General features: G+C 37.6%; 1 protein-coding gene across 4 annotated transcripts in view; it reads left to right on the top strand.

The window, feature by feature from the left end:
* The window catches only part of FANCI (FA complementation group I), an 83608-nt gene that overhangs the window by 37328 nt on the left and 21269 nt on the right, over positions 1-25011 (top strand). For all 4 annotated transcript variants that reach the window (XM_028122075.2, XM_028122077.2, XM_028122076.2 and 1 more), the window contains 9 exons: positions 1027-1207; positions 2883-2970; positions 12398-12528; positions 13018-13088; positions 14256-14370; positions 15435-15557; positions 17616-17684; positions 23550-23651; positions 24823-24987. In XM_028122075.2, coding sequence (XP_027977876.2) covers positions 1027-1207; positions 2883-2970; positions 12398-12528; positions 13018-13088; positions 14256-14370; positions 15435-15557; positions 17616-17684; positions 23550-23651; positions 24823-24987 — 1045 coding nt within the window. The remainder of the gene's footprint in view (positions 1-1026; positions 1208-2882; positions 2971-12397; positions 12529-13017; positions 13089-14255; positions 14371-15434; positions 15558-17615; positions 17685-23549; positions 23652-24822; positions 24988-25011) is intronic.

Here is a 25011-nt window from a genome sequence, read left to right as displayed (position 1 = left end):
TTTATTATCTTGATCCCAGATCTCCAAAGTATGAATATTACTAAAATCTGTTGAAATGTTTTGAGAATCTGTTCACAACTGTCTCCTTTATTCTTTAATTCTGTATTATAATTTGTTGCTCTTTAGCAGGTAGAAATAAGGATACAGAGGTTATTATAAGCATATCATTTCCTCTATTGTGGGTAACATTAAATGGTATAAAATCACCAAGGATTGGGCGCCTGGGTGGCTCAGTTGGTTAAGCGACTGCCTTCGGCTCAGGTCATGATCCTGGAGTCCCAGGATCAAGTCCCACATCGGGCTCCCTGCTCAGCAGGGGGTCTGCTTCTCCCTCTGACCCTCTTCCCTCTCGTGCTCTCTGTCTCTCATTCTTTCTCTCAAATAAATAAATAAAATCTTTTAAAAAAGTAAAATAAAATCAAGGATTCTACTGCTGTGCAAGAGGTTATTTGTAGGTTTGGTTCATGCTTTTGAAACCAGATCATGCATTGATTCATACTATAAATGTGAATATGATATAAATATGTGGATATATAAATTTGAATATAAATATTCCTGCTATAAACATTTATTGCGAGCCTTCTAAATGTTAGTCGTATGTAAGGCTGTATGAGTAAAAATATGATGGTCTCTACCATGGAGAAATTCATTCTGGGGAGTGAGGCAAACTTGTGTGTATAGATTATAAGTGTTGTTAGTGTCATGGGGGAAATAAAAGAAGCAACAATTAGCTTCCAGTCATGAAATCTTGAACGGAAATGTGTAATGGTCAGTACATTGAGATAATCCAGTTTCATCTGTATGTTTTTGAATATTCTGTAGTTTCTGGATTTTTCCCAGTGTTCTGTCAGTGGAAATACAGGAATTCAGAATTCTGACAGATAAGGATGCATGAAAAGAAAAGGTTCATGTGAAGAATGTTGGTGATCCAGGTCAAATTTGGGAAGTGTGTAAACATGACAGTGAGTATAAAGGTAAGATATCTTCCTAAGTTTTTCTTTTTAACTAAGCTTTGTTTTCTTGCAGTGTTCATAGTTGGGATCATGTTACTCAGGGTCTGGTGGAACTTGGCTTCATTTTAATGGATTCATATGGACCAAAGAAGATTCTTGATGGAAAAACTATTGAAACCAGCTCAGGTCTTTCAAAAATACCAAACCAGCATGCATGTAAGCTGGGTGCTAATATCCTGTTGGAAACTTTTAAGGTGAGTCTCTAGTTTGGCAACCATTCCCTAATTCTGTAAAATTGTATTATAAACAGGGCATGACATTTGCTTGGGAGCTTGGAGGACAAGGCAATTTGAATATGCAGCAGTTTCCAGGCACAGTGGTTGGGATAGTAATTGAAACTACTACAACAAGTAATTGATGGAATATTTGCTTTTTCATCCTTCATTTATATGAGGTTTTCATTTATTTTAATTTCTCCTTTTTCTCTTTCTTAGACGTTTGAATATAAATTAGCTTTTTATGATTTACTCTTCTTCCTCTGGTAGTAAATAATTTTTGATCATTTTCTGTTTTGGGCCATGCTTTTGGATGCTATTATATAAAAAGTAATCTTTGAGGTCACTGTAGAACATCAAGCTTGAAGAATCATGCTTATCGGTTCATTGTTTTTGAAGAAACCAAAATAGTTCTTAAATTTTTAAATTCATTACCATATAACGACTGTCATCTCAATCTTAATTTCTGAAACAGCTTTCAAAAATGCATTTCCTTTCAATTAAAACAAAAGCTAGGTTATGTCTGAGGCTAAACAACTTTGCTAATGATTCCTCTATGTCATTTTCTTGACATTGAATTAATGTAGCTACATGCCAAAAGTGTCTGCTGAAAATGTTATTTGGAGGCTAATTTGAATGTAAATCTAGTGTTCTGATCCAGAACTATCAAGTGAATGTGTATAATAGTCCTTTTTTTTTTTTTTTAATTTATTTATTTGACAGAGAGAGACACAGTGAGAGAGGGAACACAAGCAGGGGGAGTGGGAGAGGGAGAAGCAGGCTTCCCACAGAGCAGGGAGCCCGATGCGGGGCTCGATCCCAGGACCCTGGGATCATGACCTGGGCCAAAGGCAGATGCTTGACTACTGAGCCACCCAGGCGCCCCTATAATAGTCCTTGAGAGTTGTCTGTTAGATGATATAAATGAGCCTTTTTAATAGTAATCTGATTAAAAGAGTAAGAGATTTTAATATTTTTTGTTTTAAGATTAATGCTTTTTTAAAACTAGTGAGGTTCTCTTTGGTTTCACAAAGATGTCTTTGTCAAGGCATCTATAAGGCATATAATTGACTACTAATCTAGTGTTAGTCTGAGGTCTGAAAGAAATTAGTCTGTACCTTAAAGTAATCAAGTTGAAGTAAGAATTTTAATGAAAATTTGAGTGAAAATTCAAAATAGGCCTTTTTTTTTTTTTTTTCCTTAGGTGACTACTGTGCTTCTAGAAACTGAGGAAGGATTTGGTGAAGATTTTTCAGATTTCCAAGCCCAAATATTCATGGACTTTTTAAATTTTAAGATGAAAGTCATACATAGCATACTGTCAGAAATAAGGGTTTTGGCATGTAATGGATACCTAAGTAGAATTATTCCTGTTTGATGCTGAACCTAACACATAGTAGTACTTTCATGTGAGCTCTCTTGTAGGCTAATAAACATGGTAGTTTGCCCTGCTAATGAATCTTCTGAGCACAGAATAAGGATAGAATTGAGTGATTCTGTCTTTCTAGACGATTCACAGTATATTTGTCTTTGAAATAAACAGTCAAGTTTTACCCATATCCAAACTGTTCCTCATTCTGCCTAACATGAATTGATGCAGTTGTAAGCTGAAGGTCACCATGGAATATTTTATTGACTGTTCTGTTCTTTTTAGATCCATGAGGTGATCAGACAAGAAATTCTGGAGCAAGTACTCAACAGGGTTGTTACCAGAGCATCCTCTCCCATCAGTCATTTCTTAGGTATTGAACTGTGAAAGGGTGAAAATGTGTGAAAGTTCTAAGGAATATTTTCATGTAAATATACTGTTTTGGTCCTGGAATTTTTTTTTTTTTTTTTTTTTTAATAGGCTCCATGCCCAGCATGGAGCCCAATGTGGCACTTGAACTCACGATGCTGAGCTCAAGACCTAGGTTGAGATCAAGAGTCAGACTCTTAACTGACTGAGCCACCCAGGCGCCCTGGTCCTGGAAAAAAAATTTTAATGATACAGTACTTTAATGATGTCAGTGAGACATAAGTCCATTTACATTGTGGCCATCAAGGAAAGGAGCATATATAACTAATGAGTAAAACTTCTATCTTGCATCAGCTCTCTCTTCTGTTTTACTATTTCTCTAGTGAGTGTTGTTCTTATGCTGCAACTCATTGACCATCCATCTCCTTAACCCTTGACGTTCTAGCTTCAGTACTCCACTCTTTGTATTTTAATACATATCTTCTAGTGCCAAATCCACTGGTCTTTTCTTAGCCACCGACTTTCCTAATTTCTGTATCATTCAACACCGTTTACAATTCCCCTGGAACTTTCTTGGATAGGTTCTCTGGTAACTAACAGTTTGCTTCGTATCCTGTGTGTGATCAGTTCTTCTCTTCCTCCTTTAGTGGTTCCTTTTCTTCTAACCTTAAGCATCAAGATTCTGCAAAGTTCAGTACTTGACACTCTATTCTACTTTTTTCCTTCTTTACAGCTTTATTGAAGTATAATTGAAGTACAGTAATCTCTACATATTTAAAGTCTTAAGAGTTTGATGACTTTTGACATATCTCCACAATGAAGATGAACTATCACCCACAGATGTCTCCTGGTGCCTCTTTGTAATTCTTTCCTCCATCCCACTCTTGCTCCCCACCTCCTGTCTCCAGTTGAGTCTGCTTTCTGTCTATAAATTAAATGCCATTTTTTGAATTTTATGTAAATGGAATCCTGTATGCACTCCTTTTTTTGTCTGGCTTCTTTCACTTAGCATAATTTTTCCATGGTTGTTGGTGGGATCAGTAGTTGGTCCCTTTTTATTATTAGTGGTAATACCTGGTGAGAATATAATCTCAATTTATTTATTCATTCGCCTGTGGACAGGTTATGTAGGTTGTTTCTGTTTTGGGGCTATTATGAATAAAGCTGCTATGAACATTCATGTTTAAGTCTTTCTGAGGAAATATGCTTTCATTTCTCTTGGGAAAATACCTGGTAGTGGAATGGGTGCATCATATGGTAGATCTATGTTTAATAGTTTAAGAAACTGCCAGACTCGGGCGCCTGGGTGGCTCAGTTGGTTAAGCAACTGCCTTCGGCTCAGGTCATGATCCTGGAGTCCCGGGATCGAGTCCCACATCGGGCTCCCTGCTCGGCAGGGAGTCTGCTTCTCCCTCTGACCCAACCCCCTCTCATGTGCTCTCTCTCTCTCTCTCAAATAAATAAAATCTTTAAAAAAAAAAAAAAAAAAAAGTGCCAGACTCTTTTCCAAAGTGGTTGTACCATTTTACATTTCTGCCAGCAGTGTTGCTCATCACTCCACATTGTGACCAATACTTGGTATGGTTAGTCTTTTTAATTTTAGTCATTCTGATAGGTGCATGATAGTATCTCATTGTGGTTTTCAAATGTCTGTTGAAATCTTTTGTCCATTTTTAAAAAATGAGTTGTTTGCCCCCTTATTTCTGAGTTGTAAAAGTTCTTTATATATTCTATTTTTTTTAAAGATTTTATTTATTTGAGAGAGAGAGAATGAGAGATAGAGAGCACGAGAGGGAAGAGGGTCAGAAGGAGAAGCAGACTCCCTGCTGAGCAGGGAACCCGATGTGGGACTCGATTCCGGGACTCGAGAATCATGACCTGAGCCAAAGGCAGTCGCTTAACCAACTGAGCCACCCAGGCGCCTTTTTTTTTTTTTAAAGATTTTATTTATTTATTTGAGAGAGAGAGAGAATGAGAGATAGAGCACACGAGAGGGAAGAGGGTCAGAGGGAGAAGCAGACTCCCTGAAAAGTTCTTTATATATCCTAAACACAAGTCCTCTGTCAGATATGAGGGTTTTTTTTTTAAGATTATTTGTTTATTTGAGAGAGAGAGAACGCAGAGGGAGAGTCAGAGGGAGAAGCAGACTCCCCGCCGAGTGGAGAGCCCAATGTGGGGCTTGACCTCAGAACCCCAAGATCACAACCTGAGCCGAAGGCAGACTCTTAACTGACTGAGCCACCCAGGCACCCCCGTTAATGTGTTTTGCAAATACTTTCTCCTAGTCTGCGGTTTGACTTAATGTTTGTAAGTGTTGTTTGAAGAGCAAGTATTTTTAATTTATCAGTTATCAATTTATTAGTTTCTTTTTATATTTCCTGCTTTTTGTGTCGTGTGTTAAAGAATCCTTGCCTACACCAAAAAATCACTAAGATTCACTAAGATTTTTTTCCTCTCTTTTCTAGTAGAAGCTTTATAGTTACAGCTTTTATACTTTTATCTGTGATCCATTTTTGTTAAATTTTATATATGGTGTGAAGTAACCTAGTCCCCCCACCCTTTGGCTATTCAGTTGCTCCAGCACAGTTTTTTAGAAAGATTGTCTTGGCATTACCGTGGAATCTTGGAATTACCATGGATTTTTTGCTGAAATCAACCAACCAAATATACGTGGGTCTATTTTAGGAATCTTCTGTTCCAATGATCTATTCATTGTTTTGATTAATATACCTTTATAATAAGTCTTAAAATCAAGTAGTGTAAATCTTTCAGCTTTGTTCTTTTTCAAAATAGTTTTGGCTAATCTAGGTGCTTTGCATTTCCAAATAAGTTGTAGAATTAGCTTGCCAGTTTTTATAAAAGACCTGCTTGGGCTTTGATTGAGATTGCCTTGAATGTATGGATCAATTTGGGAGACAATTGGCATCTTAACAATATTGAGTCTTCTAACCCATCCATTAACAGAGTACATCTCTCCATTTATTTAGATCTTCTTTAATTTCTTTTAGCAATGTTTGTAGACTTCAGTATGGATCTTGCATGTCTTTTGTCAGCTTTATCCCTAAGTATTTCATTTTTTTGATGCTATTGTACATGATAATTTTTAAAATTTCAATTTCTAATTGTTAATTGTTAGCATGTAGAAATGGTTGTTTTTTTATACTGATCTTATATCCTGCAACATTGCTAAACCCATTTTATTAGTTATAATTGCTTTTTGACAGTTCCTTAGGATTTTCTACATACAAATCGTGTCACCTGCAAATCAAAACATTCCTGATATCAGTAATTTGCATCTTCCTTATCAATTTGGGTTAGAGACTTGTCAGTTTTACTGATCTTTTAAAGAATGAGCTTCTGGTTTGAATTCTCTCCATTGTTTTCTGTTTGCGATTTCATTGATTTCTGCTTATTTTTTTTTTAATTCGATTTATTTACTTAGAAGAAAAAACAAGCAGGGGAAGGAGCAGAGGGAGAGGAAGGGGGAAAGAATCTCAAGCAGACTCTGTGCTGTGCTGAGCTCGGAGCCTGACACAGGGCTTGATCCCATGACCCTGAGATCATGACTTGAGCCAAAAGCAAGAGTTGGATGCTTAACAGACTGAGCCACCCAAACACCCTTCTGCTTCTTATTTCTTACCTTTTGCTTGCTTTGGGTTTATTTTGCTCTTGTAAGTGGTTGAAAAAAAATCAAGAATATTTCATGTCATGTGAAAAATTTAGATTTCAGAGTTCATAAAGTATTACTGGAATATAGCCAAGCTTAATCATTTATGTGTTTTCTATCTTTCTTTTACATTATACCAGCAGACTTGAGTAGTTGTCATTTATACAATGTGGCCCATAAAGTCTAAAATAGCTACTGTCTGGCCCTTTACAGAAAAAGTGTGCCACCTTGTGGTCTATTATATTTACCTGAATGTTTACATTGCTTTTTCTTCCTTCCTGATGTTCCAGGTTTCCTCTTGTTTGTGTGAAGGGTTTTAACTAACATTTGTTTAATAAAAACAGAGCTGTTCAGGTTATCTAAATCTTCTAGGTGAACATTGGTAGTTTATGTCTTTCAAGGAATTTAACCATTTCATCTGATTTATCAAATTTATTGCCATAAAGTCATTGAGAAGATTCCTTTTAATGTCTCTAGGTTCTGTATCGATGTACCCATTCTTATTCCTGTGAGCCATGATGTGCATCTTCTTCTTTTTTTTTTTTTTACCACTGAAGCACAAGATTTACCAATTTTATTAATCTTAAAAAACCAGCTTTTGGTTTCACTGAATTTATGTTTTTGTTTTTAGTTTCATTTATTTCTGCTCTTTTGTTTCCTTTCTACTGCTTGCTTTGGGTTTAATCTGTGCTTTTTTTTTGGTTAGAAGCTTAGGTCATTAATTTGAGACTTTTTTTTCTAATACAAGCATTAAACTATAAATTTCCATCAAAAATTGCCTTAGCTACATCCCATAAATTTTGTTTTTAATTTTCATTCAGGTCCAAATTCTTTTTAATTTCCCTTGTGATTTTTTCTTTGACCTTCGTGTTATTTAGAACAATGTTGTTCAGCTTTTGAATATTTGGAGATTTTCCAGGTATTTTTCTGTTGTTGATTTCTAATTTGTTATAAAACATACTATCTATGACATGAGTGTTTTTTTAAGTTTATTTATTTATTTAAGTAATCTCTACCCCCAGCACGGAGTCCAAACTCAAAACCCTAAGATTAAGAGTCACATTCTCTTGTGATGGAGTCAGCCAGGCGCTCCTAAGACATGAATTTTTAAAAATTCATTGAGACTTGTTTCATTCTCACAGTATGGTCTATTTCGAAAAATGTTCTGTGTGCTTTTGAAAAGAATAGGTGCAGTTTTCCATAACTCAAAATTAGATGATTGAAGTCTTCTGTATCCTTACAGATTTTCTGTCTACTTCTTCTGTTAACTATTAAGAGTGTTGAGACCTCTGACTTTGTAATTATAGATGTATCTGCTTCTTCTAGTTCTATCAGTTCTTGCTTTATGTATCTTAAAACTTTGTTAATAGGGTCATACTCATTTAGGATTGTTATGTCCTCTTGGTTAATTGACCTATTAATTGTTATGAAATGATCTTTTTTGTTCCTGGGAATATTATTTGTTCTGAAGTCTACTTTGATATTAACATAACTTCTCCAGTTTTCTTTCTTTTTTAAGATTTATTTATTTTAGAGAGAGCATTGAGTGGGAGGGGCAGAGGGACAGGGAAAGAGAATCTTAAGCAGGCTCTGCACTGAGTGCAGAGCCCAATGTAGGGCTCTGTCTCACAACCCTGAGATCACGACCTGAGCCAAAATCAAGAGTCAGATGCTTAACCCACTGTACCACCCAGGCACCCCTCTCCAGTTTTCTTTTGGTCAGTGTTGGCATGGTATATTTTTTTCATCTTTTTAGTTTTAACTTATATATATCTTTATAGTTAACATGGGCTTCTTGTAGAAAACGTACAATTGTGTCTTACTTTTTTAATCTTTTTTGATAATCTTGTAATTTAAGTTGGGGCATGCTGTTTACATTTAATGTGATTAAAAAAATGTGATTATTATCTGGCTCTTTGTTTTCTGTCTATCTGTACTTGGTTCCCTTTTTCCTCCTTTTCTGCCTTCATTTGGGTTGAATTTTTTTCTATTTCATTTTATCTTGCTAATTTGATTACTTCTACCTCTGTTTTATTTTTTTTCGGGTTGCTTTAGGGTTTATGGTACATCTTTAACTTACTATAGTTTACCTTTAAGTAGTGGTATACCTCAACAGTATATATACATCCATTTCTTACCTCTATTCTTATGACTTGTGCTATTCTCATACATTTTACTTCTCTATTTATTGAATTATATCTGCATGGTTATGTTTGCTTTAAACAGTCAGTTGTCTTTCAAGAATTTTTTAAAATAAGAAAATGTCTTCTATTTTTACCCATGCATTTACTATCTCTGGTGCTTTTTCCTTTGTGTAGATCCAGATTTCTTTCTTTCTTTTTTTTAAGAGTTTATTTATTTATTAGCACAAGCAGGGTGAGGGGCAGAAGGAGAAGCAGACTCCCCGCTGAGCAGGGAGCCTGATGCAGGCCTTGATCACAAGACTCCAAGATCATGATCCAAGCTGAAGGCAGATGCTTAACCGACTGAGCGACCCAGGTGCCCCTAGATCCAGATTTCTATCCAGTAGCATTTTCTGTCTGACTGCCTTTAACTTTTGATCTGCCATTGTTGGATTCTTCTGTATGTCACAAAAAGTTTTCATTTAGTGTTAGTTTTTTGGATTTTTTTGTTTTAATTTTTTTAATATTTTATTTATTTATTTGACAGAGAGGGAACAGAAGCAGGGGGAGTGGGAGAGGGAGAAGCAGGCTTCCCACGAAGCAGGGTGCCCGATGCAGGGCTCAATCCCAGGACCCTGGGATCATGACCTGAGCCGAAGGCAGACGCCTAACGACTAAGCCACCCAGGAGCCTCTAGTGTTAGTTCTTTGAAAGGTATTTTTGCTTGGTATAGAATTCCAGATTGACAGGATTTTTTTTTTTTAAGATTTTATTTATCAGTTTGACAGAGAGACAGCAAGACAGGGAACACAAGCAGGGGAGTGGGAGAGGGAGAAGCAGGCTTTCCGTGGAGCAGAGAGCACAATGTGGGGCTTGATCCCAGGACTCTGGGATCATGACCTGAGCTGAAGGTAGATGCTTAATGACTGAGCCACCCAGGTGCCCCAACAGGATTTTTGTTTTTTTTAGTGCTCTAAAAATGTTACTTTATTGTTCTTTTGGTTTTCATCATTTCTAATAAAAAGTCAGCTTTCATTCATACCCTTTTCCTCTCTATATAATTTTTTTTATTTTCAGATTTTCTCTTAATCAGTGGTTTTAAGCAATTTAATTATGATGTGCTTTAGTGTAGCTTTCTCCATGTTTCTGGTGGTTAGAGTTTGTCAAGCTTCTTCGATCTGTAGGTTTATGGTTTTCATCGAGTTTAGAACGTTTTGAGATTATTTCTTCAAAAACTTTTTCTCTCATCTCCCTCCCACTAGCACACACTTCCCCCACCCCCACCCCCGGCCCCACAGCAGTACATATGTGGTAGGCTGCCTTACATTGTTACATAGCTCACAGGTTTTCATTTTTAGTCTTTTTTACTGTTTCATTTTAGATAGCGTGTATTGGTGTAACTTCTAGTTCCCAAATCTTTTCTTCTGCAGTGATCTTTTCCTCTGCTGTTGATCTCATCCAGTAAATTTTTCATATTTAGACATTTATATCTTTCTGAGCATAGGACCTTTTATATTATGAGGTGTCTCCACTGTGGTTCTTGTGAATGTGAACTATTTCCTGTTCTTTGTGACCTCTGATAATATATCTGCCTGCTCCTTACTGGTGAGTCTTTCCTTGGCTTATGGTAGCTTCCTTACAGTCATACACCGACCAAAGCACAGCTGACCTACAAAGGGGGCTTCTTGCACATCTCCAGAGCCTTCTTCCCATAGAGGTCTTTCCTTTCTAGGACTCTGCCCCGTGAATTCTTGCCACCTTAGCTTTCCTGAATTCCCATCTCCATCTCTTTAAATTGGGAAAACCACTGGACTCGGAGTTTCCCCTCTCTGCTGCTGCCTCAAAACTCTCCAGGCAGTAAGGTGGGACAGTCATAAGGCTCACCCTTTGTGTTTCCCTTCTCTCAGGGGTCATGGTCCTGTACTACTTGTTGTCTGGTATCTGAAAATTATTGTTTAGTGTAATTTGACCTTTTTCCTTGTTATTGTTTAAAGTGGGAGGACAGGGCACCTGGGTGGCTCAGTCAGTTAAGCATCTGCCTTTGGCTCAGGTCATGATCCCAGGGTCCTGGGATCGAGCCCCGCATCGGGCACCTTGCTCAGCGGGGAATCTGCTTCTCCCTCTGGCTGCTGCTCCCCACGCTTGTGCTCACTCGCCCTCTCTGTCCCTGTGACAAATACAAATTTAAAAATAAACAAATAAACTGGGAGGATAAATGTATTCACCATTATTCCATGATGGTGGGAAGCAGAAGTCTGTTCCTGCTTTTATACATTCTCTTCTTACAGATGTCATGCCTATTTTCATGGTTTCGGTTATTTTTGTGGACTTTGGTGGACATGGCTTCCAAATCTTTATATCAAGACTGTCTTCTTTCCTGAGTTCAGTGCCTCCATTCCAGTTGGTTATTTCTAGTTAGGTTTTTCTTTTTACTTTTATTTCAAATGCAATACAGTGTCCTTCAAACAAATTCCCCTTTCAATTATTTGTATTTCTATTATTTAAAGCCTGGCTTTCCAAATTCCAGAAGCTGGAATTCCTTTTTATCTTCTCCAGCATACTTGATACCTAAGTTCTCTCTTTTTTTTCTCTTACTGTTCATTTTTTCTTCATTTTTGTACCCTTCTTCCCCATCCATTGCCTGGTTTGCAGTCTTACAGCCTTGCACTTAGACCATCACCACAGCTTCCAGCTGTTGACCCTGCTTTCTCTTCTCTCTGCAGCAACTCAACCTGCATATGCCACCAGATAAGTATTCCTAAAATAGCTCTCTGTCACTCAAAAGTCACCAATACCTTCTTTAATAAATGATCAGCTCTTTATCCTGGCCCTTAAAGTCCTTGACAGTTTGATCCATCCTGCCATTTCAACATTCACTTCACTTATTTATTTTTCTGAATCCTTCACCCTGGCTTCACAGATTTCTCACTGTTTTCTGAATTTGTCCTGTCCTGTATTTACTTTTACATATTTTGCCTCCTACTTTTCCTTTTACATCTAGTAGGCCTTTCTGGTTCTTGGTGCATCTGAATGTCAGCCTTCTTTCAGAATCCAGCTTAATTTCTTCTCTTTATTCTCCAAAAGCACACCAACTCATGACAATCTCCTCTTCCTTTGAGCTCCTCTTTAGACTCTCTCTTTAACATTTAAGGAATGTTACATTTGCTAGGAATAATAAACTGTGTTTGGGATTATTAGATATTTGGTGTTGATCTGTTACTTACCTCTTCCATTCTTTCAGAATGTATTTTTCTTGACTCCTAACTAAATTAATATTCTTGAAGGAAGAGAGACCATGTTTTATGGTTAAGACTATACTATGTATACACATAATAAAAGTTCATTTATTGATTTACTTTAGCTTGGAAATATGAAGATGTATGCTACTTGTCAGTATAATGGATTTCTTCCCTCCTTTTAGATTAATTTTTATAGTCTTAATATTATCACAGAACAAAGTTTGAAGTATTTTGGTTACACTGACCATAGAGAAAGTATATAGGATCAGTAGAAATTTATTTTGCAGTATACTTTGGAAAAGAAACAAAAAATTTTTACCATTTCATTTCCCATATTTATTTTCCTTTTACTTGTTAAATCTTTATTGTTTGAGGCAACTCACTGTAGATTCTGTTTTTCAGATCTGCTTTCAAATATCATCATGTATGCACCCTTAGTTCTTCAGAGTTGTTCTTCTAAAATCACAGAAACTTTTGACTATTTATCCTTTCTGCCCCTTCAAACTGTACAAGGGCTGCTGAAGGCAGTTCAGGTAAGTCTTCTGACTCCGAAGGAATTTGGCAAGACTAAGGTTGAAGTGCCTAATGGAAATCTGATGTGATTCTTCATAAATATAAATGTCTGAGAAATTTTATATCTCTTGATTCTTAAGCATAAAGTTTTGTATTAAAAGGGCAGGGGCACTGAGCTAGACTCTGTTTCCAAGTTTACACCTTCTTCCTGTCACAATTCTCTTTCCTTTGACTCATTTTCAAGTTAGTGAAGTGATTGAAAAGCCCTTAGAAAACTGAGGACAATAGGTTTAAAGGCATTAATGATTAGTTTAAATTTAGTATTTCAAAGGATACTATTGTCCTTATTAACTAAGTGTAATAAATATTGAAACATGTATTTAAAAACAGAACCAGATTTCCCTCTATAAGCCTAATTGTAACAGTATTGGGTAGAAATGAGCTAAGGCTAATAAATTTGGGTTTTTTGTTTGTTTCTTTGTTTTACCCACTTATTCTTTGTCTTTCAGCCCCTTCTCAAAGTCAGCATGTCAGTGAGAGACTCCTTGATACTTGTCCTTCGGAAAGCCATGTTTGCCAGGTATGGAGCATCCCGTGAGACCCTAGCAAGTAATGCCTTCTGACACTACTCACCGTCCTCTCTGGTGTCTCCTCGTATAGTCTGTTCACAGTGGTCATGCAGATGTCTGACCCAGCAGAACAGCTTCCATCAAGCAAGGCCTTGTGCAGCTTTCCTTCTCTCATTCCGTCTTCAGATTAACCATATAAAGACAGAATTATTACAGTTTTCACCATACAAATCAGGAAACTCTGGCTTAGAGACTTTCCAAAAGTCAAACGGAGGTTGGTGGGGCTAGAACTCGAGCGTGTGATCTCAGGTACACTGCTAACACCCCTGGAATAATCTTCAGGACAAGGTTCAGTGCCAGTTGGCAACAGTTCGAAGAGGAAAACACCTTAATTAAAATATTCAGGAAACTTACTCTAGTGAACATCGATCGGAATTGTGGTCTGGTGACTGTAGACCACATAAACTGTTAAGCAGTCTGAGGGATTTTTTTTGGCTTAGCCAATGCCTCCTGACCTCTCTTCCTTTATTTCTTAGTCTATAAGCTAGAGATGATGATATTACCTCCTAAAAAGTATTATGAGACCAGTAATGGGTAGAAAGCATTTGGTACTTTAAATATGAGTTGCTCAATATCACATTGGTTTTTTTTTATAGTGCATTCGTGGATATCCAGGGGAACAACTAGTAATTATCCCTCTTCTAGAATTGACAGTTTTTTGTTATTGCTTACCCAGGAGCATGTCTGCTAGGCCAAGGTTTGTATGTTGTAGCTCTCCGTGAATTAGAGCCTCAGTGAGATGAGTGTATCATTTTTCTGAATGGAGGGTTTACAAAGCACCAAGCACTAGACTCCTCTGTGAGGAAGAGAAGTACTCCTTCAGACATTTGGCCCGTTGGAGAGCTTCTCAGTACTCCTATTCTCACTCCCCACATAGAAGAAAGTATAGATAGTGCCATGAGGTTGAGTAGACAGGGAAACGTCTGAATTCCTCTACCACTAACTGCCAGGAACAGCTGATGCTTTATTTTGAGTATTTAAATTCATTTTATTTCGCTCTGTGCTTTATGGCTTATTCCTTCTCTGTATAGAGCTAACTGGACTTTTCTGACCCAGAAGCCTATCCCTGTGAACTTAGTACTGTTTGTTAACTACTTCTCTGTCTATTCCCGAGCTAGCCAGCTTGGTGCCCGAAAATCTGCAGTTGCTGGCTTTTTGCTGCTCCTGAAGAACTTTAAGGTTCTGGGCAGCTTGTCGTCCTCTCAGTGCAGTCAGCCCCTCGGCGTCAGCCAGGTAAGCGGTGCACACACGGCACCATGGCGTGTATCAGTGCAGGAGTTGATGATGGGCAAGCTGTGCTTTTCTCCTCCTGTTCAGGTTATACCAATGATCCTGAGACTGAGAGTCTGAGTCTAGATGGCTATTATTATCCCCATTTTTAATAGTTTATTTACTTTGCACATGAACTTTTATCAAGCCTGGTAATCTGAGAAAATAAAACTTTTCACAATTTTTTGGTAATCCAGACTTTGGAGCAATGAAATTGTTTTTATAACTTAAATTACATACTATATGACTTGTAAATAACAAGTTAATATGACAGTTTTATCAGGAATCCTTTATTGCTCTAGTGTAATTATACAAAACTTCTGTTTATAACATATGGCACAGAGTAAATATTAGGAGCACGGGGTATCAGTTTATTGTTATCAGCATCCCCATCTTACGTATGAGAAGACTAAGGCCCAGGAAGGTTAAATAGCTTGCCCAGAGTGATACGAGCAGCAACAGGTAGAGCGGGGATTCGACGGCTCTGTATGACCTACCTCGAGGACAGGCCTGTAGTAATGATTACGAGTCTTGGTCTACAGTTGCTGGATTTATTATATAAATCAAACAAGGGCTATTCTTTGTCTTGTCCATTTCTAAACTAAAAATTACCCACCTTTAAACCTCTCAGGATTTTGTGGAAGCAAAAAGAGCTAGATTCTGCTAGCTACTGAAGACATTTAAAGGAAGCACTTTAGGCCCTTTAAGTAAAACCAAGTATGTTATGACTCCTGGGTTCTAGAGGCATGAAATCATCTGTGTGTCTTCCTAAGCAGCTGACTTTGTCAAGGAAGACCTTAAGGGATGGACAAGAGTTAATGTTAAAATGCTTGAAAATTGTTACTCTAAACCAGAATAAGAGTGGCACTTATAGCCTCGTGACGATTGTAATGTCAGCCTCAGTTCTGGGTTTTGGCATGTGAGGAAAGCTAAGTCAAAGCTTCTGACCAAGAACATAGGTTCATTTTACCTCCTTTATGAAAATTAATTTGGTAAAATGCATAACAACTGGCCTCTCCTCCTTTCAGGTCCATGTGGATGTTCACAGCCATTACAGTTCTGTTGCCAACGAAACTTTTTGCCTTGAGATCATGGACAGTTTGAGGAGATGCTTAGGCCAGCAGGCTGATGTTCGACTCATGCTTTACGAGGTAAGTCAGAATGGAAGGAATGTATAGTTCACTCTTATTTGAGGCAGTTAGGATTGGTAGTTTGTGATGGTTAGCCACAATTCCAAAACACCCAGAAGAAAATCAAGATATTAAGCATAAATCACACTGTACAGTTTACGCACAATAAACCTATCATTTAGGGAATGCTTTGTATCGGTGTAGGAGACTTTCCTAGCCAGATTCCCAGCCACCCCACCAAGGGTCAATCTTTTTTTTTTTAAAGATTTTATTTATTTGAGAGAGAGAATGAGAGATAGAAAGCACGAGAGGGAAGAGGGTCAGAGGGAGAAGCAGACTCCCTGCTGAGCAGGGAGCCCGATGTGGGACTTGATCCTGGGACTCCAGGATCATGACCTGAGCCGAAGGCAGTCGCTTAACCAACTGAGCCACCCAGGCGCCCAAGGGTCAATCTTGTAAGCAGCCTTTACTGAGGATAACAGTCTCAGACCTACTATGTTGACTCTTTTCTGTAGTCATCCATGTGCAAAAAAGAATCTCTGCCCTTATCTAGCTCCAAATTTTAAAAATTAACTTGATATGGATCATAGACTAATCTGTTAGGATATTGGAGTTCATTTATTCATTGAAGATGTTACATCATCAGTTTGTAAAAACTCTTATATATTGATATTAACATTTTTGGTCATATTCATTGCAAGTGTATGCCAGATTGCCATTTGCTTGGTGGTGGTGGTGGTGATGATGATGATACTTTCAGACCTACAAAAATACCAATTTTTGGTTCTTTTTTGATCTTTCCTTTAAGATATGCTATTTTTATGTGTGAAGAGTCCATAGCCTTCCAATGAATATTCACTAATATTGTCTTCTAGTTTTTTATGATGTTGTTTTTTATGTTTAGCTGCTTAGTCCATCTGAAATTTGTCTTTTTTTTTTAAGATTTATTTATTTATTTATTTGGGAGAGAGAATGAGATAGAGAGCATGAAAGGGGGGAGGGTCAGAGGGAGAAGCAGACTCCCTGCTGAGCAGGGAGCCTGATGCAGGACTTGATCCCGGGACTCCAGGATCATGACCTGAGCCGAAGGCAGTCGCTTAACCAACTGAGCCACCCAGGCACCCTGAAATTTGTCTTGCTATACTATATAAGGAGTTAACTTTTCTCCAGGTTAACCCGTTGTCCAGACATTATTGCCTTCTTTATGTGTACTAAGTCTGTTTCTGTTCATATGCTCTTCCTTGATTACATCTGTAGATTTTTGTGCCAAGACCATAAGTATCTTTTATCATTATACATTTATAAAAAATTAGGGCTAATTTTCCTTTGTGTCTTTTCTTTAACAGATTATTTTAGGGGGTCAATTCTCATTTGCTTTTTCTCAAAGATGAACTGTACAGTCTCTTTTCCTGGTTCCAAAAAGAAAGTTCTCCCCAGGATTTTAATTTAAATAGGTTGGCAGGGGGGCAGAGGGAGAGAGGATCTTAAGCAGGTTCATGCCCAGCACAGAGCTTGACATGGGGCTCGATCTCACGACCCTGAGATCATGACCTGAGCCAAAGTCAAGAGTCAGATGCTTAACCGACTGAGCCACCCAGGCGTCCTTTAATTTAAGTAGGTTTAAACTATGATTGGGAAATTTGGGTTGGGAAGAAATATCACAGTCATTTACATTAAGGTGCTTAGGGCTAGGAGACACTTTTGAAGCCCTGGAAACTAAGTGGACATAAAGTCCTGGAAGAGAAGACTTAATGAGGGATGAGAGAAAAAGAATGAAGCTTGGGACATTCTTGACTGTAAAAGAGCAAAGTACTCCAAAGCCTGAAGTGACCTGTTGTTTAAAAATTGTAACAGTTATGGTCAGTTTATTAATCCAGTTCTTAGTGATCAGAGATCTCTTTTTAGCTGTTTTTAGGCAAATAATCTAAACTTCCTGAATCAGTTTCTCCTTCTGCAAATATGGTCTCAGTCTTTTTCAAAGAATTGAGAATAGGGTAAAGAAAGAGTATTGCTTCAAAGTTATGATTGTTCAAATCACTAGTATATCTGTTAAAGAGCTTACTGTTTGTTTTCTCTTAGGGTTTCTATGATGTCCTTCGAAGGAACTCTCAGCTGGCTAATTCAATCATGCAGACTCTACTTTCACAGGTAATACATGTCTTTTATTTTATGGCTATACAGAACAGATAAGAAGGCATGGAGAGATGATTGACATTTCCCAAACTTCAAAATATAAAATAATTCCCAAATAGTACCCTGGTACATTGTGAACATGTCTGGGTATGTGATGATGTCCTGATGTTTTATTTTAATTACCACTTACCTGTCCGCCGTATTGCCATCATCTGAACGGTTATCCTCCCAGTTAATGGTGTGCACCCTAAGTCAGAAGGACATTTTAAAGAACCATTTGTATAAGGGCTATCAGCAGCTGTGTCTGTTTGTTTTACTTCTAGAAGAAAAGAGAGATCTGAAGCAAATGTAGCAAAATATGGGCATGTTAAATCTGGGTTACAGATCCATGGGTGTCTCTTGGTTATTTTCTGTACTTTTCAGTTTAAAAAAAGATTTTTTAAATTAAGAAATTTTTCATAGGATGATCACAAGGAGAAGAATTCAGCTGGAGAATATTTGGCATAAATAAGACCTTTTACCCTGAACATTTATTCATTAAACATTATTTGAATCTTTTTTTTAAATTACTTTATTGAGAAATAATTTACATACTATACAATTCACCCATTTAAAGTATACGACTCATTGGTTTTTAGTATTCATAGAATTGTGCAACCATCAACACAATCAATTTTAGAACATTTCATCGCCTCAGAAAAAAGCCTCACACCCTTTAGCTACCACCCCATAATTTTCTCATCCTTTTCCCAGCCACCTAACCCTAAGCAACCACTAATCTGCTTTCTGTCTTTATAGATTTGCTTATTGTGGACATTTCATATAAATGGAATCATACAATATGTGATCTTTTGTGACTGATGTCTTTCACTTAATGTTTTCACGGTTTATGTTGTTGCATCTATCAGTACTTCATTCCCTTTTATGGCTAAATAATATTTTATTATATGGTATTTGAATCTTTTTATATATTGAGAGTTTGTTGGTTTGTAACCCTCACAGAGCTTCCCGGGTATAATCTGAAACCGGACCTTATACTCAGAGGGCAGGGAGGGACCAGCAAAAGAGGCAGGCTACTCCAAGTTGGTAGGTAGCAGCTTTAAGAAGCAAAAGGAACTTATATGTGAGGCTTGTCTTGGGCAGCAGCAAGACCAGTGCATCCCTGTGCAGTCACCTGCCACATCCATAGAAGGTTAAATAGAGGCCTTAACTGAGCTTAGTCACATATACTGTGTAGATATTCTCAGCATCATCACCATCTCAAGGCTATCGCCTTGGAGCAGCCTCTGGGAGCAGGAAGGCAAGCAGAACCCACATTCCAAGGACAGGGGAGGGGAGGATGAGGACCTCTGATCCCCCAGGTCCAGCTCATGGGTAAACTGGTGGTCACATCTTCTTGGTAACTTCCCTAACAAGAGTTCAGGATGCAATTACGTACTAATAATAACAACAATACCATACTGTATTATAGAGAGGGCCAAGTGTGTATGAGGCACTATAAGGTGGGTGATCTCATTTGATCCTACAAAACCCTGTGAAATAGAAATAATCTCCATTTTAGATTCTGAAAGGTTAAGTAATTTGTCCAAGATCACATAGGTAGGAAGTGGCAGAGCTGGGATTTGAACTCAGATCTTCCTGGCTCAAGAGCCCAAGGATGAAAAATCCTCACGTAAAAAGCACTAGATTAAAAACAAGGAGAATCTTGGGGCACCTGGGTGGCTCAGATGGTTAAGCGTCTGCCTTCGGCTCAGTTTGTGATCTCCAGGTCCTGGGATCGAGCCCCATGTCAGACTCCCTGCTCAGCGGTGAGTCTGCTTCTCCCTCTCCCTCTGCCCCTCCTCCTGCTCGTGCTCGCTCTCTCTCAAATGAATGAATGAATAAGTAAGTAGCTAAGTAAATAAATAAATAAAAACAAGGGGAATCTTTTCAGCAAATGATGTTAAATGATGTTGTGAAAACTGGATGTTCACATTCTGAAAATGAATTTGGATTCTTACCTTACACGGTATACAAAAATTAACACAGTATGGATCAAAGACTAAAACATTAAGAGCTAAAATTATAAACCTCCTAAAATATAAGGGAAAGGCTTCATGACATTGGATTTGTTAATGACTTCTTGGACATTGACCAGAAGAACAGGTAACAAAAGAAAAAGATAAATTGTCCTCACCAAAATTAAAAACTTTTGTACAGTCAGAGAACACTATTTACAGAGTGAAAAGGCAATCCACCGAGTGGGAGAAAATACTTATAAATCATATATCCAATAAGGGACTAATACCTAGGATATACAAAGAATTCCTACAAATCAACAACAACAAAAACAACCCAATTAAAAAATGGGCAAAGGACTTGAATAGACATTCATCCAAAATATGTATATACACAAATAGCCAATAAACACATGAAAAGATGCTCAACATTACTAATCATTAGGAAAAAGCAAATCACAGCCACAGTGAGATACCACTTCATACCCATTAGGATGTCTGCTATCAAAGTGAAAAATGGTGGTGTGTATATACAGAAATTGGAACCCTTGTGCATTAATGGTGATAAGGTAAAATGGTACAGCTGCTGTGGAAAAAAGTATGGCAGTCCTTTAAAAAAAGAATTAAGCACAATTACCATTTGATCCAGCATTTCCCCTTTGGGTATATACCCAAAAGAAGTGAAAGCAGGGATCTTGCATTTTTAATCCAATATGACACCCCTCCTTTAGATGGGAATGTCTAGTCAATTCACATTTAATGTAATTATTGTTATGTTTGGATTTAGGTCTACTATTTTGCTATTTAATTTTTTTTACTGGCTTTTTACCTATATTTTAAATATTTTTTAATTTTTTTAAAAGATTTATTTATTTACTTTAGAGAGAGCACGCGCATGAGAAAGCAAGTTGGGGGAGGGGCAGAGGGAGAGCATCTTCAAGCAGACTCCCTGCTGAGCACGGAGCCCAACATGGGGCTCCACCCACAACACATGAGATCATGACCTGAGCCGAAACCAGGAGTCAGACGCTCAACCCACTGAGCTACCCAGGTGCCCCTTTTGTTGTATTTTAATTCATTTTTATTTATTTATTTTTCCCCCTTTTGTTGTATTTTTCATTTTGCTCTGGAGGTTACAGTGTGTGCCTTTAATTTATTACTATATATTTAGGTTAATACTGACATACTTCCAGTAAAATATAGGAACTTTGATCCATCCTCCTGCCTTTATGGTATTGTCATACATGTTACATCTATCTATGTTAAAATCCCAGCAAGATGGCATTATATTTTGTTTTAAACAGTTATATGTATGTCTTCTTTAGAAATTAAGAAAAAACAAAGTGTACAGACACAATCTTTTATACATACCAACTTTTTACCATTGCCAAAGCTCTTCATGTGGATTCAGGTTTACCATCTTCAATAACTTCCGTTCAGCCTGAGGAACTTTTGTTTATTATTTCTGTTGTGCAGGTCTGCTGGCAGTGACTTCTCATTTTTCAACTATATAAAGATACATCATTTTGCCTTCATTTTTGAAGCACAGTTTCACTGGAAATAGAATTCGTAGTTGACAGTTTCTTCTTTCGGTACTTTGAGTATATCATTCCAGTGTCTTCTGGTTTCCATTGTTTCTCAAGGAGCTGATTTCTGAGTGAACCAATTATTGTGTCTTTGGTTTCTGTATTTTCTGTGTCATTTTTCTCTTACTCCTTTGAAGATTTTTCTCCTTGTCTCAGGGTTTTAAGAGTTTGACTTATGTTTACATGTGATTTTTTGTGTGTGTATGTTTCTATTTGAGTTCATTAAGTTTCATGGGATCTATAAGTTGATGCTTTTCATCAAATTGAAGAAATGTTCACTCATTATCACATCAAATATTTTTTCTGCCCCCTTTCCTTTCATTCTGGGACTTCAGTTATATATATATATTGGAATGCCTGATTTTGTTCCACAGATCTTTGAGATTTGATTCATTTTTCTTCAATATTTTTTACCCTTCATATTTGATATTTTCTCATTATCTATCTTCAAGTTTACTTATTCTTTCTATTGCCATCTCAGATCTGTTGTTTTACTCTTGAATGTGTCTTAAATATTAGCAAATGGATTTTTGTATCTATTGAAATGATCATATGATTTTTCTCCTTTAATGTGTCACTGTGGTGAATTGTATTATTTGATCTTCTAAACCAACGTTGCCCTCCCAAGATAAATTCAAATTGATTACTATATATTACCTTTTTTGTACATTTTTGGATTCAGCTTAATATTTCATTTAGAATTTTTACATATGTTTATAAGAGAATGGCCTGTAATTTTTATTTCTCATACTGAACTTCTTGTTTTAATATGAGCTAAATGATTGTTAACATGAGTTAAAATGATTGGGAAATGTTCCCTCTTTTTCTAGTTCGTATGAAATTTGAAATTAGTTATTTCTCTTCTTCCTTCTCTTCCCTTGCTTGGAAGCTATGTACTATGTTTCTTTAAACTTTAAATTTTTGGCTTTTGATTCTTCAGACCACACAAGTGGTGTGAATTCTAGCCCAAACTACATTTGGAGATTAGCTTATGGTTAGAAATTCCCAGGGGAGGCTTTTTGCCTTTTCCATACGGAAGATTTATTTTTTGTTTTGTTTTGTTTTTCCATAAGGGATATCTCCTTTTGAGAGTTCCAGCTTTGTGTGAGGTTCTCTGATTCAGCCTTCACCCCATGAGGGCCCTAGAAGCTTTGTCTTCAGGTCCATGAGCCCTACAACTATAGTTCCTGGCCTCCAGAATTGGCAGGTGCTGGCAGAATGAACACCAGTTTCAGAGTTCATTTGCTCATGTAGATGCTAGATTCACGCTTTATGACATTTTCTAATATAATGAGATGTCTGAGGACTTCTCTTACTTTCCATCATCTTAGCTATCTATTTAAGATTTTTAATACATTTTTTAAATTGTTCTCTACCAGGAGGGTTTCTCTAGACCCCTTGTCTACCACTTTGCTAAAAATGGAAGTTCTTTTGCTCTCCCTTTTCCCCCACTTTTGTATGCCATTGCTTTGTTATAGTTCTGCTGAAGAAGCTGCATTTGAAGTTAAGATTTGAGAGGTGTAGAAATTATTGGAAGGTACTATACTATTTATTAAAAGCTTTCCATTGGGCCTCAAGCCTGATCCCATATAAAATTTATAACCTGATAACTATAGTGTACCCTTCAAACTGTAATAATCAGCTCATCGACATTCACACACTTAACAAGCATAAAAAATTGTGATGAAAGCATAGAGCAGTGCTTCCCAACTCAGGGTAGTATGTAGACCAGTAAACTTGTGCAGACTCCAAAGGTAAAAAAGAGAAAAATAATAGCTAATGTTTCTTGAGCCCTTAAGTAGTGTGGTTTTTTTTTTTTTTAGCACTTTACATGTATTAGCACATTCAATCCTTATACAGCCTTATTTGTTTAGAGTAATAATAATCTCATATCACAGATGAGGAACCAAGGCATGGATGCCTTTATCAAAATTATTAATAGGTGGTCGTACTGGGACTTAGACTCAGCCATTCTGACTCTGGAGCCTATACTTAACTATCAAGCTATACTAAAAATGCTGATTCCTTCTGCAAATTTAGGAATGTGTGAGAGTATGATGTGTTTTGGGGGAGTTAGTAGAAATGGAGTAAGAAAGAATATCTCAACATGATGCCTGAAGCAAGGGTAAAGGATGTGCACGAGCCCAAGCAACACAAATTTTGCTGGGTTTTTCTTTGGACACTTGGGAAGTGCGTCTTAGAAGGTATCAGACATTAAAGGTGCCATTAGTTTGACCAATTAAAGAAGTGAAAAGCATTCATGAGCTGTGGTATCTTTTTTTTGTTATCATATATAGTTAAAACAGTTCTATGAGCCAGAACCTGATGTGCTGCCGCCTCTGAAATTAGAAGCCTGTATTTTGACCCAAGGAGATCAGATCTCTTTACAAGAACCACTGGTGAGTCTTTTATTCCTTCTATAACCATTATTTTTACTGTTAAGTAAAAACATCAACCCTGTTGATAGAGTCAGTCTTCGGGAGGAGATACTTTCCTGAAAACACTCTTCTGGTACTCGCAATGAAACTTTACTCTTAAATCTTCCCTCCTTTCCTTTTCTGATCCATCACTACAGTGGATCTGTTGGTAAGATATCTCCATGTCAGCACTTTACTAAATCAAGGCATCCATCACTCCCCCAAGGAGCATTTTGTCTCCCGTTTATGGCTCTTTGACTATATAATATACTAAAATATGCTTTGGAATGGGGAAGAGAGGTCACCCAGTAGCAGATGAACCTGCTAAGGGAACCTACCTTATTGGTCTGGGGGGAGCATGTGATTTATGCTGAGCTAGAATTGGCATTCTTGAACCTTCAGGGGAACTGGGACAGGTTGTTTTTCTATTCCTGTGCTCTAGCCTCAGAAAGACAGGAAAAAGAGGATAAAAACTGAAACCTCACCATCCCAAGTAACTTAGAGCTCATGACAGGGGAGGGAAGTGCTCTTGAAGTTGTCAGATCCTGCCTTCATAAATGGACCTTCTTGTGCCATGAGACGGAGGTGCTCTGTTGGTCTCCCATAGATACCCTCAACATAAGCCTCTCTTTATTTTTTTTTAAGATTTTATTTATTTATTTATTTTTGCCAGAGAGAGAGCATACGAGCTAGCATGAGCTGAGGGAGAGGCAGACTTCCTGCTGAGCAGGGAGCCCGATGTAGGGCTTGATCCCAGAACCCTAGATCATGACCTGAGCCCAAGGCAGACACTTAACCAACTGAGCCACCCAGGCGCCCCCAGCCCCTATCTTTAAAACAGCCTTTGGGACTCAGGAATCAGAATTTAACTTCACAATCTCCGTGGTGTGGCCACTAAGTCAGAAGCAGCACATTCTGATGTTGCATTCTGAGGTGTCTGGTACTTACAAAGCCAGTTTTGGGGAAAGGTCGGGAAAGAATGCCTTTGTTGGTCCAATTCATTTTTTCCAGTTTTGCTAATTCAGGTTGACTTAATTTGTGATGCTAATGAATAACTTATTTTAGCCTTGTAGGTAAGAATTATTTGTTGATTATCAACAGCCTCATAGGTTGTCCTTAAACACTCAAAACTGTTTACTGTTGTCTTCTACAGGATCATCTGCTGTGTTGTGTCCAGCACTGTTTGGTCTGGTATAAGGGTAGAGTGATGCCCCTACAGCAGGAAGAGGAGGAGGAAGAGTTCTACCAAGACTTAGAGGATATGTTGGAGTCTATTACGAGAAGAATGATTAAGAGTGAACTAGAGGACTTTGAACTGGTAATCGCTAGGTCTCAGCTGTAT

The sequence above is a fragment of the Eumetopias jubatus genome, unplaced genomic scaffold (genome assembly GCF_037043125.1).
Source record: "Eumetopias jubatus isolate StellerSeaLion01/CBP00866 unplaced genomic scaffold, mEumJub1_p1.0 scaffold_7, whole genome shotgun sequence".
Lineage (NCBI taxonomy): Eukaryota > Metazoa > Chordata > Mammalia > Carnivora > Otariidae > Eumetopias > Eumetopias jubatus.
The sequence above is the reverse complement of the archived record's forward strand: the minus strand, read 5'-3'. Positions and strand labels throughout refer to the sequence as shown.